Source organism: Ascaphus truei, chromosome 13 (assembly GCF_040206685.1).
Source record: "Ascaphus truei isolate aAscTru1 chromosome 13, aAscTru1.hap1, whole genome shotgun sequence".
Taxonomy (NCBI): domain Eukaryota; kingdom Metazoa; phylum Chordata; class Amphibia; order Anura; family Ascaphidae; genus Ascaphus; species Ascaphus truei.
In genome coordinates, this window is record NC_134495.1 from 7,797,334 (window position 1) to 7,812,242 (window position 14,909).

The window sequence follows — 14,909 nt, forward strand, 5'->3', positions numbered from 1 at the left end:
ATAATTTATTGCCAAAGATCTTGCACTGCTGGGGTGGTGTGTTAAACCTGCTATAGCAACCAAAGGATGCTCTTTATATAAAAACTCATTAAAAATTTAATTAAGAGTTGCAGACAGTTATAAAAAAAAATGCAGTAATACTATTGAACTGATTTATTTAAAAAATACAAAATAAAAGTAGGATATTGAATGTTTTGCATTAGGACCATTGTCATTTATTTTATTTTTTAAACATTTTTAGTTACATTAATCAGCTCCATCTCGCCTATTAAACATGCCAGTCCCATCCTAGGAAGGACTGACCCTCACAAACTGCATATTAAAAAAAAACCCAATATAATATTTTTCTCCCACAATATAAAAAACCTATTTGAAATGCGCTTCAAGAAACTCTCTGCGCATTAATGGGTGAGAATAGTTAGTAAAGGAATGGCCAGGAATGTATAATAGATAGAGGAGATTTATTATAAATATTACCCAATATTGATAGTTCATCATTTGAAAGAATATCATCACATACTTGTTGCCATATATTATAACATGCTACTTTAAGGTATTTAAGAGACTAACACAGGAGTGCTGAACCCCAGTCCTCAATACACCCCCCCCCCCCCAACAGGTCAGGTTTTAAGGCTATCCCAGCTTCAGCACAGGTGGCTCAATCAGTGGCTCAGTTGAAGGCTGCGGCACCTGTGCTGAAGCAGGGAGTTATTGAGTCACCTATGCTGAAGCAAGGACTGATCGAGCCACCTGTGCTCCAGCAGGGATATCCTGAAAACCTGACCTGTTGGAGGTGTTGAGCACCCCTGGACTAACATATAAAAACCATTGACCGCTGCACCGTTTAACTGACCTGTAACACCTGTGCTGCCGGCCGGGTGGGGTATGTAAATGTAATATTCCTAAACTCCACTTTGCCCTCCAAATTATCGGGGGCAAGGGCGCCGTCGTTAACAATTTTCGGTTGGCGGTCTATGAACTCAAAGACTTTTTCTGCTGCCCCCACACCCTGCATTAGCCCCCCGTACACCGAGCCGATAGACTGAAATAAGAGAAAGACGTGTCATTTGCCGTTAGTTATCGTCCGGTAATCTATAACCGGGAGACACTTTCAGGCAACTCAGCAGCAAACTACTCCAGTAACCTTACGTTGAGCTAGCATTAATGTGCTAACCCAGGCCCCCCCCCCCCAACAGGTCAGGTTGTGAGAATATCCCAGCTTCAGCACAGATGGCTCAATGGCTGAGCCACTGATTGAGCCCCCTGTGCTGAAACATGGACTGATTGAGCCCCCTGTGCTGAAGCAGTGACAAATTGAGCTCCTTGTGCTGAAGCAGGGTCTGATTGAGCGAGCGCCCTGTGCTGAAGCAGGGACTGATTGAGCAACCAGTGCTGAAGCAGGGATATCCTCAGAACCTGCCCTGTTGGGGGGTGGGGGGTGGGGGGTATTGGGGACAGGAGTTGAGCCCCCCTGTGATAAGGAATTCTTACCTCGATGCAGTCGCCCAGAAGGAATTCGTAGATAACGAACGAAATCAGGTTCCCGCTGGTCATTTGTCCCGAGATAACGAGGTGACCGCCATAGTACAGAATGCTGATCTGTAGCACCACCTGGGGAACCTAAATACAGAGGGGGGGGACATAAATACAGAGGGGGGGAACCTAAATACAGAGGGGGGGAACATAAATACAGAGGGGGGGAACCTAAATACAGAGGGGGGGACATAAATACAGAGGGGGGGAACCTAAATACAGAGGGGGGGGAAACCTAAATACAGAGGGGGGGAACATAAATACAGAGGGGGGGAACCTAAATACAGAGGGGGGGAAACCTAAATACAGAGGGGGGGAACCTAAATACAGAGGGGGGAACATAAATATAGAGGGGGGGGAACATAAATACAGAGGGGAAACCTAAATACAGAGGGGGGGAACCTAAATACAGAGGGGGGAAACATAAATACAGAGGGGGGAAACATAAATACAGAGGGGGGAACCTAAATACAGAGGGGGGGGGGACCTAAATACAGAGGGGGGGGAACCTAAATACAGAGGGGGGAAACCTAAATACAGAGGGGGGGAACATAAATACAGAGGGGGGGAACCTAAATACAGAGGGGGGAACATAAATACAGAGGGGGGGAACCTAAATATAGAGGGGGGGAACCTAAATATAGAGGGGGGGAACCTAAATACAGAGGGGGGGAACCTAAATACAGAGGGGGGGAACCTAAATACAGAGGGGGGAACATAAATACAGAGGGGGGGAACCTAAATACAGAGGGGGGGGACCTAAATACACGGGGGGAACCTAAATACACAGGGGGAACCTAAATACACAGTGAGGGGGAAACCTAAATACAGAGGGGGGGAACATAAATACAGAGGGGGGGAAACCTAAATACACAGGGGGGGAAACCTAAATACACAGGGGGGGGAACCTAAATACACAGGGGGGGAACCTAAATACACAGGGAAACCTAAATACAGAGGGGGGGGGACCTAAATACACAGGGGGGAACCTAAATACACAGGGGGGGGAACCTAAATACAGAGGGGGAACCTAAATACAGAGGGGGAAACCTAAATACACAGGGGGGAAACCTAAATACACAGGGGGGAAACGTGTCTCGCGTTGGTTCAGTGCTTATTAGCGGTTCCCTGAATCATTCCGATTTCTTGTATGATGACACATCTACTCCTGTCAATCATCCGCTATAAACCCAATGTATGTATATGGGTTATTTATATAGCGCAATCAGTGTGCACCGCGCTTTACCAAAGAGATAATACAATACGGGGATATAGGAAAGGAAATCTCTGCCCCGCGGAGCTTACAATCTAAGTGAAACGTTGTGACTTGCAGAGACCGGAGGCGAGGGAGTGCACTTACAGGGTATCTAATACAGGCGCTGTAATTATCTGAATATATATATATATATTAAGTGTACGCTCTTCCGGACAGAGATTCCGTTCTCCCAGTGTTCAGTCTGTATGTTTCGTGCGGTTATCTATGTATCATGTCACCTCCCTGCCCTGGATTGTCCCGGCTGTGCGGTGCTGAACAGACAGGTTCATGTTACACCAGCAGGACTACAAAAAACCTTTTCTAAAGAGTTCAGAAATCCTAACGGGACTTTGCAACTTTGCATGGGCCGTTTCCTTTAGGGCAAGGGTGCTCAACTCCAGCCCCCTTACCCCCTAACAGGTCAGGTTTTCAGGATATCGCTGCTTTAGTTCAGGTGGCTCAATCAGTCCCTGTTTCAGCATAGGTGGCTCAATCAGTTCCTGGTTGAGCCACCTGTGCTGAAGCAGGGATATCCTGAAAACCTGACCTGTTGGGGGGGCCTTAACGACTGGAGTTGAGCGCCCCTGATTTAGAAGGTGGCAGCCCACAAACATAGCGTTTATTAAAAAGTAAACGTTTCGGGTCTTCATTCAAACCTTCAGCAGCATTTCCCGGTGACGATGCGAGTGATCCCTGAACGCTGACTATGCTTAATAAACACGACGGTTGGCACAGCCCGGCTGCCCGAAGCTTTCCTCCTACTGCATGTTACAGCAGCTGGGATCTGTGCTGCAGCAGCAGCAGCATTCTTTCTATAGGGTAAGGCGGAGGGTATAGTCCTGGCAAGGTGTGCATACTCCATTTCTATATACTCATTTAGAAGGTAACAACACAGAATTATAAACCCATAATCTTCACTTATCAGCTACAGCAAGAGATGAAGAGGAGCACAGCAGCGATTCCCAGCAGCTTCCAGCTAGCGTAGCGCCAAAAAATGAGGGTAACTCCAAATGGGGATAACAGTAGGAAGGATCCGAAGATTCCAGCAGTGCACAGCTTGTAGAGATGAGAGACCAGCAAGGTGTGGATTAAAAATGATCATAGAGCTCTATGATTAAGGACCACGCAGGTCCGAAACGCGTCAGAGTGTGTCCCCCATACCATATGTTTTTTCAATAAAATTTCATTTTTAATCCACACCTTGCTGGTCTCTCATCTCTACAAGCTGTGCACCGCTGGAATCTTCGGATCCTTCCTACTGTTATATTGCACACCGAGCGTGGATGCACGCACAGGAGAACAGCCATATGTGAGTATTGTATGTCTCCCTTCATTGAGACTGGATGACCGATAACAGTGCGGCAACACAAGCACAAGTACTAAGCACTGGGTCCAATACCTAGTTATGGTTATAGGCCGACTCCACAACCTAATAAGGATTTTTATTATCTACTGAAGTTCTGAACGAGATTGAGCACTGTTTTTGGGACTCTTGCCCCATAACCACATACCAAATGGGGATAAGTTATAAAAATATTATTTTATTGGTCAGTAGATAAAAATACAATGGGAGGAACGCACCCATCGTCCGTAAAGGACTTTCTCAAGGTGTTTCGTCCGTAAAGGACTTTCTCGGGGTTGAATGCACTTCATTAGGAGACCTATTTTGGGGTACCCGCGTGGGCACCACCAGGCCTCTAGTCTTTCACCCGGAGATGTTATGTGAATATACTCTATGTCCTGAAGTTGGGATCTACTATTGGAACTAATTGAATATCCATGGACTATTTATGGTGATGCACCAATACACTGTTCTATTCACTTATCAGCTACATACTGGGGCCTGATGTACCAAGTGTCCTAAACGTCTTTTGTGACGCAAAATTGGGACATGCGCTTTCAAGTTGATATCATGAATAATGTAACCTATATACAGTGAGTAAACATATCAGCTCGGTGGCTGAGTCGAGAGAATGATAATATATATTGTCACAAGGCGCTGAGTAGAAGATTGATGTTATGTGGAATGTATGATTCATAACATCTATGTACTCAGCGTCTAGTAACAACATATATTATCATTCTCTCTACCCAACCACCGAGCTGATATGTTTATGCACTGTATATAGGTTACATTATGCCTATAGGAACAATATGAATCATTTGGCATCTACCTTACGATTGCCCGGGGAGGTCGTCAGTTGTGGTCCGCCCAACAGGTCCGATACTCCGGTCCTGCCCACGTATAGGTTGGTGTTTATCAATACACTATGAATGTAAGCTCGGTTTCCTCGGTGTGACCGCAGCCAACACACGCTGCTCTACAGACTAGAAGTCACTCTGTTATAACGCTGCAGGTAATAGCATTTCTGCGACAACGCGTTTTAATTATTTGTAATTGCTTCCCATGCTTGGTTATAGACATCAAACTGTACTACATGAACATCCAGCGTGAACACCGCGGCGTCCCCAATCTTCACCCTCACTGGGAAAATGTGTATTCTGGGGTGACATGTGATATATCCCTCACATGGTGACATATTTTTGACACTCACTGTCCCCCATCGGTGGCTAGCATCACATGCAGCAGCGTACCCCACGTCCCCCCAGTTCGTCCTTGTCCCGTCCTCTCCAGTGGAGATTAGTACCTCTGCTACCCTTTCCTTGTATCTCGCTGCCATTCTTTTATTAGTGTTATATATTCATTTCGAGAGGCGTTGCTTTGAGTGCGTTACACGGGGGCCTTCTGTAAACCTTAGCTACTTGTGTTTTAAATATAAAAGATATATAAAGCTACCAAATGTCATATCATATTGGCTCCTCCAGGACAGGCTCGTGTGAGCCAAGCAATATACCGGGGGTTAAACAGTGGGCTGTTCTAAAAAGAGCCACCAACAGGTCAGGTTTTAAGTGTATCCCTGCTTCAGCACAGGTGGCTCAATCAGTAAAAGACCGAGCCACTGATTGAGCCACCTGTGCTGAGGCAGGGACAGATTGAACCACCTGTGCTGAAGCAGGGACTGAATGAACCACCTGTGCTGAAGCAGGGATATCCTTAACACCTGACCTTGAGGGCTGGAGTTGCCCAGCCCTGACACAGCAGAATGTATTGGGAAAGAGTTACATACGCCAGTTGACCACGAGTAGCATGTGTAGGCGATGGCTTCCTTCTTGTACAGTGCGTAGACGCGCTGCAGCTTCTCTCTGTACAGGGCGACCTCCGCCTCCTCGTTGGCAAAACTACGGACGGTTTTCATGGCGGAGATGGTTTCCTCGGCGATGTTGTTGGCCTTTGCTAAGGCGGTCTGAACTTCTTTGGCCAGTCTCTACATGCACAACGAGAGGAGAGACATACAGCGAGTGACCAGCGGCCGGGGTCTTTCAGGCGGCTCACCCACTAATACAGGAGCAGCGGGCGGCTCACGCACTAATACAGGAGCAGCGGGCGGCTCACGCACTAATACAGGAGCAGCGGGCGGCTCACCCACTAATACAGGAGCAGCGGGCGGCTCACGCACTAATACAGGAGCAGCTGGCGGCTCACGCACTAATACAGGAGCAGCGGGCGGCTCACGCACTAATACAGGAGCAGCGGGCGGCTCACGCACTAATACAGGAGCAGCGGGCGGCTCACGCACTAATACAGGAGCAGCGGGCGGCTCACGCACTAATACAGGAGCAGCGGGCGGCTCACGCACTAATACAGGAGCAGCGGGCGGCTCACGCACTAATACAGGAGCAGCGGGCGGCTCACCCACTAATACAGGAGCAGCGGGCGGCTCACGCACTAATACAGGAGCAGCGGGCGGCTCACCCACTAATACAGGAGCAGCGGGCGGCTCACCCACTAATACAGGAGCAGCGGGCGGCTCACCCACTAATACAGGAGCAGCGGGCGGCTCACGCACTAATACAGGAGCAGCGGGCGGCTCACGCACTAATACAGGAGCAGCGGGCGGCTCACGCACTAATACAGGAGCAGCGGGCGGCTCACGCACTAATACAGGAGCAGCGGGCGGCTCACGCACTAATACAGGAGCAGCGGGCGGCTCACGCACTAATACAGGAGCAGCGGGCGGCTCACGCACTAATACAGGAGCAGCGGGCGGCTCACGCACTAATACAGGAGCAGCGGGCGGCTCACCCACTAATACAGGAGCAGCGGGCGGCTCACGCACTAATACAGGAGCAGCGGGCGGCTCACGCACTAATACAGGAGCAGCGGGCGGCTCACGCACTAATACAGGAGCAGCGGGCGGCTCACGCACTAATACAGGAGCAGCGGGCGGCTCACCCACTAATACAGGAGCAGCGGGCGGCTCACCCACTAATACAGGAGCAGCGGGCGGCTCACCCACTAATACAGGAGCAGCAGGCGGCTCACCCACTAATACAGGAGCTGCGGGCGGCTCACCCACTAATACAGGAGCAGCGGGCGGCTCACGCACTAATACAGGAGCAGCGGGCGGCTCACGCACTAATACAGGAGCAGCAGGCGGCTCACCCACTAATACAGGAGCAGCGGGCGGCTCACGCACTAATACAGGAGCAGCGGGCGGCTCACCCACTAATACAGGAGCAGCGGGCGGCTCACCCACTAATACAGGAGCAGCGGGCGGCTCACCCACTAATACAGGAGCAGCGGGCGGCTCACGCACTAATACAGGAGCAGCGGGCGGCTCACGCACTAATACAGGAGCAGCGGGCGGCTCACGCACTAATACAGGAGCAGCGGGCGGCTCACGCACTAATACAGGAGCAGCGGGCGGCTCACCCACTAATACAGGAGCAGCGGGCGGCTCACCCACTAATACAGGAGCAGCGGGCGGCTCACGCACTAATACAGGAGCAGCGGGCGGCTCACGCACTAATACAGGAGCAGCGGGCGGCTCACCCACTAATACAGGAGCAGCGGCCGGCTCACCCACTAATACAGGAGCAGCGGGCGGCTCACCCACTAATACAGGAGCAGCGGGCGGCTCACGCACTAATACAGGAGCAGCGGGCGGCTCACGCACTAATACAGGAGCAGCGGGCGGCTCACCCACTAATACAGGAGCAGCGGGCGGCTCACGCACTAATACAGGAGCAGCGGGCGGCTCACGCACTAATACAGGAGCAGCGGGCGGCTCACCCACTAATACAGGAGCAGCGGGCGGCTCACCCACTAATACAGGAGCAGCGGGCGGCTCACGCACTAATACAGGAGCAGCGGGCGGCTCACGCACTAATACAGGAGCAGCGGGCGGCTCACCCACTAATACAGGAGCAGCGGGCGGCTCACGCACTAATACAGGAGCAGCGGGCGGCTCACCCACTAATACAGGAGCAGCGGGCGGCTCACGCACTAATACAGGAGCAGCGGGCGGCTCACCCACTAATACAGGAGCAGCGGGCGGCTCACCCACTAATACAGGAGCAGCGGGCGGCTCACCCACTAATACAGGAGCAGCGGGCGGCTCACCCACTAATACAGGAGCAGCGGGCGGCTCACGCACTAATACAGGAGCAGCGGGCGGCTCACCCACTAATACAGGAGCAGCGGGCGGCTCACCCACTAATACAGGAGCAGCGGGCGGCTCACGCACTAATACAGGAGCAGCGGGCGGCTCACCCACTAATACAGGAGCAGCGGGCGGCTCACGCACTAATACAGGAGCAGCGGGCGGCTCACCCACTAATACAGGAGCAGCGGGCGGCTCACCCACTAATACAGGAGCAGCGGGCGGCTCACCCACTAATACAGGAGCAGCGGGCGGCTCACCCACTAATACAGGAGCAGCGGGCGGCTCACCCACTAATACAGGAGCAGCGGGCGGCTCACGCACTAATACAGGAGCAGCGGGCGGCTCACCCACTAATACAGGAGCAGCGGGCGGCTCACGCACTAATACAGGAGCAGCGGGCGGCTCACGCACTAATACAGGAGCAGCGGGCGGCTCACGCACTAATACAGGAGCAGCGGGCGGCTCACGCACTAATACAGGAGCAGCGGGCGGCTCACGCACTAATACAGGAGCAGCGGGCGGCTCACGCACTAATACAGGAGCAGCGGGCGGCTCACCCACTAATACAGGAGCAGCGGGCGGCTCACGCACTAATACAGGAGCAGCGGGCGGCTCACCCACTAATACAGGAGCAGCGGGCGGCTCACCCACTAATACAGGAGCAGCGGGCGGCTCACCCACTAATACAGGAGCAGCGGGCGGCTCACGCACTAATACAGGAGCAGCGGGACGGCTCACGCACTAATACAGGAGCAGCGGGACGGCTCACGCACTAATACAGGAGCAGCGGGCGGCTCACCCACTAATACAGGAGCAGCGGGCGGCTCACGCACTAATACAGGAGCAGCGGGCGGCTCACCCACTAATACAGGAGCAGCGGGCGGCTCACGCACTAACACAGGAGCAGCGGGCGGCTCACGCACTAATACAGGAGCAGCGGGCGGCTCACCCACTAATACAGGAGCAGCGGGCGGCTCACGCACTAATACAGGAGCAGCGGGCGGCTCACGCACTAATACAGGAGCAGCGGGCGGCTCACGCACTAATACAGGAGCAGCGGGCGGCTCACCCACTAATACAGGAGCAGCGGGCGGCTCACCCACTAATACAGGAGCAGCGGGCAGCTCACCCACTAATACAGGAGCAGCGGGCGGCTCACGCACTAATACAGGAGCAGCGGGACGGCTCACCCACTAATACAGGAGCAGCGGGACGGCTCACGCACTAATACAGGAGCAGCGGGACGGCTCACGCACTAATACAGGAGCAGTGGGCGGCTCACCCACTAATACAGGAGCAGCGGGCGGCTCACCCACTAATACAGGAGCAGCGGGCGGCTCACGCACTAATACAGGAGCAGCGGGCGGCTCACCCACTAATACAGGAGCAGCGGGCGGCTCACCCACTAATACAGGAGCAGCGGGCGGCTCACCCACTAATACAGGAGCAGCGGGCGGCTCACCCACTAATACAGGAGCAGCGGGCGGCTCACGCACTAATACAGGAGCAGCGGGCGGCTCACCCACTAATACAGGAGCAGCGGGCGGCTCACCCACTAATACAGGAGCAGCGGGCGGCTCACGCACTAATACAGGAGCAGTGGGCGGCTCACGCACTAATACAGGAGCAGCGGGCGGCTCACCCACTAATACAGGAGCAGCGGGCGGCTCACCCACTAATACAGGAGCAGCGGGCGGCTCACGCACTAATACAGGAGCAGCGGGCGGCTCACCCACTAATACAGGAGCAGCGGGCGGCTCACGCACTAATACAGGAGCAGCGGGACGGCTGCACGGACACAGATATCTGACCAAGCTTCCCAACCACTTCTAGACTTGGAAGGAAGTGTTACGGGGGGGTCTCCGCGACGGGGGAGATACCGCACATGTGGTGCCAGCGGGAACACTCACACTATTCATTCCACACATTCAGATGAAACATATATTATTTTTTGATGCATCAGTGGCACATTAGTCTATTTCCCAATGTTTCATGTCACGTTTTCCCGTGTTGGCCACTAAGACATTACTTTGTTCCTTTGTAGTTGGAAGGTAAACACCCACCTTTTTTGGGTTGTGACCTGTATAGGAAGCAGGGGGTCTCTGTAGCTGAGACGCACTAATTTCAGCTCGGGGGGCCTCCTAATTCCCGAGATACATAACTTTAAACGTAGTGCCGGTATCGTCCCCAACAAAATGGAGGTGTAAACGTCATCCTTTGCAGCTTCCTATTGGCCGGCGAGACTGGGGGATTTAAACGACTAGTGCCAGCGTTCCCAGTAAGTACTAGTGCTAGCGTTCCCAGTAAGTGCTAGTGCCAGCGTTCCCAGTAAGTACTAGTGCTAGCGTTCCCAGTAAGTACTAATGCCAGCGTTCCCAGTAAGTACTAGTGCCAGCGTTCCCAGTAAGTACTAGTGCCAGCGTTCACAGTAAGTACTAGTGCCAGCGTTCCCAGTAAGTACTAGTGCCAGCGTTCCCAGTAAGTACTAGTGCCAGCGTTCCCAGTAAGTACTAGTGCCAGCGTTCCCAGTAAGTACTAGTGCCAGCGTTTTCAGTAAGTACTAGTGCCAGCGTTCCCAGTAAGTACTAGTGCTAGCGTTCCCAGTAAGTACTAGTGCTAGCGTTCCCAGTAAGTACTAGTGCTAGCGTTCCCAGTAAGTACTAGTGCTAGCGTTCCCAGTAAGTACTAGGTCTAGCGTTCCCAGTAAGTACTAGTGCTAGCGTTCCCAGTAAGTACTAGTGCCAGCGTTCCCAGTAAGTACTAGTGCAAGCGTTCCCAGTAAGTACTAATACCAGCGTTCCCAGTAAGTACTAGTGCCAGCGTTCCCAGTAAGTACTAGTGCCAGCGTTCCCAGTAAGTACTAGTGCTAGCGTTCCCAGTAAGTACTAGTGCTAGCGTTCCCAGTAAGTACTAGTGCCAGCGTTCCCAGTAAGTACTAGTGCCAGCGTTCCCAGTAAGTACTAGTGCTAGCGTTCCCAGTAAGTACTGGTGCTAGCGTTCCCAGTAAGTACTGGTGCTAGCGTTCCCAGTAAGTACTGGTGCTAGCGTTCCCAGTAAGTACTGGTGCCAGCATTCCCAGTAAGTACTGGTGCCAGCGTTCCCAGTAAGTACTAGTGCTAGCGTTCCCAGTAAGTACTAATACCAGCGTTCCCAGTAAGTTTTAGTGCCAGCGTTCCCAGTAAGTACTAGTGCCAGCGTTCCCAGTAAGTACTAGTGCCAGAGTTCCCAGTAAGTACTAGTGCTAGCGTTCCCAGTAAGTACTAGTGCCAGCGTTCCCAGTAAGTACTACTGCCAGCGTTCCCAGTAAGTACTAGTGCCAGCGTTCCCAGTAAGTACTAGTGCCAGCGTTCCCAGTAAGTACTAGTGCCAGCGTTCCCAGTAAGTACTAGTGCCAGCGTTCCCAGTAAGTACTAGTGCCAGCGTTCCCAGTAAGTACTAGTGCCAGCGTTCCCAGTAAGTACTAGTGCCAGCGTTCCCAGTAAGTACTAGTGCTAGCGTTCCCAGTAAGTACTAGTGCCAGCGTTCCCAGTAAGTACTAGCGTTCCCAGTAAGTACTAGTGCCAGCGTTCCCAGTAAGTACTAGTGCCAGCGTTCCCAGTAAGTACTAGTGCCAGCGTTCCCAGTAAGTACTAGTGCCAGCGTTCCCAGTAAGTACTAGTGCCAGGGTTCCCAGTAAGTACTAGTGCCAGCGTTCCCAGTAAGTACTAGTGCCAGCGTTCCCAGTAAGTACTAGTGCCAGCGTTCCCAGTAAGTACTAGTGCCAGCGTTCCCAGTAAGTACTAGTGCCAGCGTTCCCAGTAAGTACTAGTGCCAGCGTTCCCAGTAAGTACTAGTGCCAGCGTTCCCAGTAAGTACTAGTGCCAGCGTTCCCAGTAAGTACTAGTGCCAGCGTTCCCAGTAAGTACTAGTGCTAGCGTTCCCAGTAAGTACTAGTGCCAGCGTTCCCAGTAAGTACTAGTGCCAGCGTTCACATTAAGTACTAGTGCCAGCGTTCCCAGTAAGTACTAGTGCCAGCGTTCACATTAAGTACTAGTGCCAGAGTTCCCAGTAAGTACTAGTGCCAGCGTTCCCAGTAAGTACTAGTGCCAGCGTTCCCAGTAAGTACTAGTGCCAGCGTTCCCAGTAAGTACTAGTGCCAGCGTTCCCAGTAAGTACTAGTGCCAGCGTTTCCAGTAAGTACTAGTGCCAGCGTTTCCAGTAAGTACTAGTGCCAGCGTTCCCAGTAAGTACTAGTGCCAGCATTCCCAGTACTAGTGCCAGCGTTCCCAGTAAGTACTAGTGCCAGCGTTCCCAGTACTAGTGCCAGCGTTCCCAGTAAGTACTAGTGCCAGCGTTCCCAGTACTAGTGCCAGCGTTCCCAGTAAATACTAGTGCCAGCGTTCCCAGTAAGTACTAGTGCCAGCGTTCCCAGTACTAGTGCCAGCGTTCCCAGTAAGTACTAGTGCCAGCGTTCCCAGTAAGTACTAGTGCCAGCGTTCCCAGTAAGTACTAGTGCCAGCGTTCCCAGTAAGTACTAGTGCCAGCGTTCCCAGTAAGTACTAGTGCCAGCGTTCCCAATAAGTACTAGTGCTAGCATTCCCAGTAAGTACTAGTGCCAGCGTTCCCAGTAAGTACTAATGCCAGGGTTCCCAGTAAGTACTAGTGCCAGCGTTCCCAGTAAGTACTAGTGCCAGCGTTCCCAGTAAGTACTAGTGCCAGCGTTCCCAGTAAGTACTAGTGCTAGCGTTCCCAGTAAGTACTAGTGCCAGCGTTCCCAGTAAGTACTAGTGCCAGCGTTCCCAGTAAGTGCTAGTGCTACCGTTCCCAGTAAGTACTAGTATCCCTGCTTCAGCACAGGTGGCTCTATCAGTGGCTCAGTAAAAGGCTGCACTACCTGCGCTGAAGCAGGGATATCCTGAAAACCTGGCCTGTTGGTGGCCCTTGAGGACTGGGGTTGGCCGCCCCTGGATTATATAAGTGTAGGCTGAGGTAGTCCTAGCGGCAGGTTGCATACAGCAGCTGAGTGCGTGTCAGGCTCTGTGCCCAGGTCCCCTTGCATGTCAGGCTCTGTGCCCAGGTCCCCTTGCATGTCAGGCTCTGTGCCCAGGTCCCCTTGCATGTCAGGCTCTGTGCCCAGGTCCCCTTGCATGTCAGGCTCTGTGCCCAGGTCCCCTTGCATGTCAGGCTCTGTGCCCAGGTCCCCTTGCATGTCAGGCTCTGTGCCCAGGTCCCCTTGCAGTAGAATTAGGGACACAGTAAAAGAATGAGATCCTTAGCTATATTCTATAGACGTGCTCTGCCGCTGAGAGCTCGGGCAGCTGCCCCGGGTCTTATCACACAATGCTGGGGTGTGAGGTGCAGTTCCAAAAGCAATATATGTTTGCAATCTGATGTTAAGAGCTAAATGTGAAAACAATAAGGATTACACAAGAAGGGCCCAGTGGTAATGCAACAGGAACCAAAGCATTATACACACACCACACACACCACACACACACCAAACACACACCAAACACACACACACACATACCACACACACCACACACACACCAAACACACACACACACACATACCACACACACCACACACACACCAAACACACACACACACCAAACACATACCACACACACCACACACACACCAAACACACACACATACCACACACACCACACACACACACACACACATACCACACACACATACCACACACACCACACACACACCAAACACACACACACACACACATACCACACACACCACACACACACCAAACACACACACACACACACACATACCACACACACCACACACACCACACACACCACACACACACACACATACCACACACACCACACACACACCAAACACACACACACACATACCACACACACCACACACACACCAAACACACACACACACACATACCACACACACATACCACACACACCACACACACCACACACACACACCAAACACACACACACACACATACCACACACACCACACACCAAACACACACCAAACACACACACACACACACACATACCACACACACCACACACACCACACACACCAAACACACACACACACACACACATACCAAACACACACACACACACACATACCAAACACACACACACATACCACACACACACCAAACACACACACATACCAAACACACACACATACCAAACACACACACACATACCACACACACACCAAACACACACACACACCAAACACACACACACCACGATGGGGGATAATTACTTTGATGACCTTGTACACACACACACACACACACACACACCAAACACACACACACATACCACACACAACGATGGGGGATAATTACTTTGATGACCTTGTACACACACACACACACACACACACTAATTAATGACACCGGCAACAGCAGCAAAAACCAATAACACACACACATCCTTTTTGGGGACAGGCCCGGTCCGTGTCTGTTGCAGACACATAGGTGTGGCGTTCTGCGCTCACATTACAGGCAGGAACACGGCAGCTATATTTAGACACTGACGAATAACAGGAAAGGGGGGGAGGGATACAGGTAGCTATTTATCAAAGGAAGCTGCAAGATTACCACTAACCTTCATAGTTACGTTACC

The 14,909-nt window shown here is 52.1% G+C and overlaps 1 protein-coding gene across 6 annotated transcripts in view; it reads right to left on the minus strand.

Annotated features, from left to right (window-relative positions):
• Positions 1 to 14,909, minus strand: part of ABCB9 (ATP binding cassette subfamily B member 9) — a 40,706-nt gene that overhangs the window by 11,344 nt on the left and 14,453 nt on the right. For 5 of the 6 annotated variants that reach the window (XR_012787718.1, XM_075568292.1, XM_075568295.1 and 2 more), the window contains exons 7-9: positions 5,917 to 6,114; positions 1,492 to 1,620; positions 854 to 1,042 (exon numbers count right to left, since the gene is read on the minus strand). Coding sequence is in view for 5 of the 6 variants with exons in the window: in XM_075568292.1 (XP_075424407.1) it covers positions 854 to 1,042; positions 1,492 to 1,620; positions 5,917 to 6,114 (516 nt within the window). In the remaining variant the exon portion in view is untranslated. The remainder of the gene's footprint in view (positions 1 to 853; positions 1,043 to 1,491; positions 1,621 to 5,916; positions 6,115 to 14,909) is intronic. The other variant, XM_075568293.1, reaches the window with a different exon arrangement.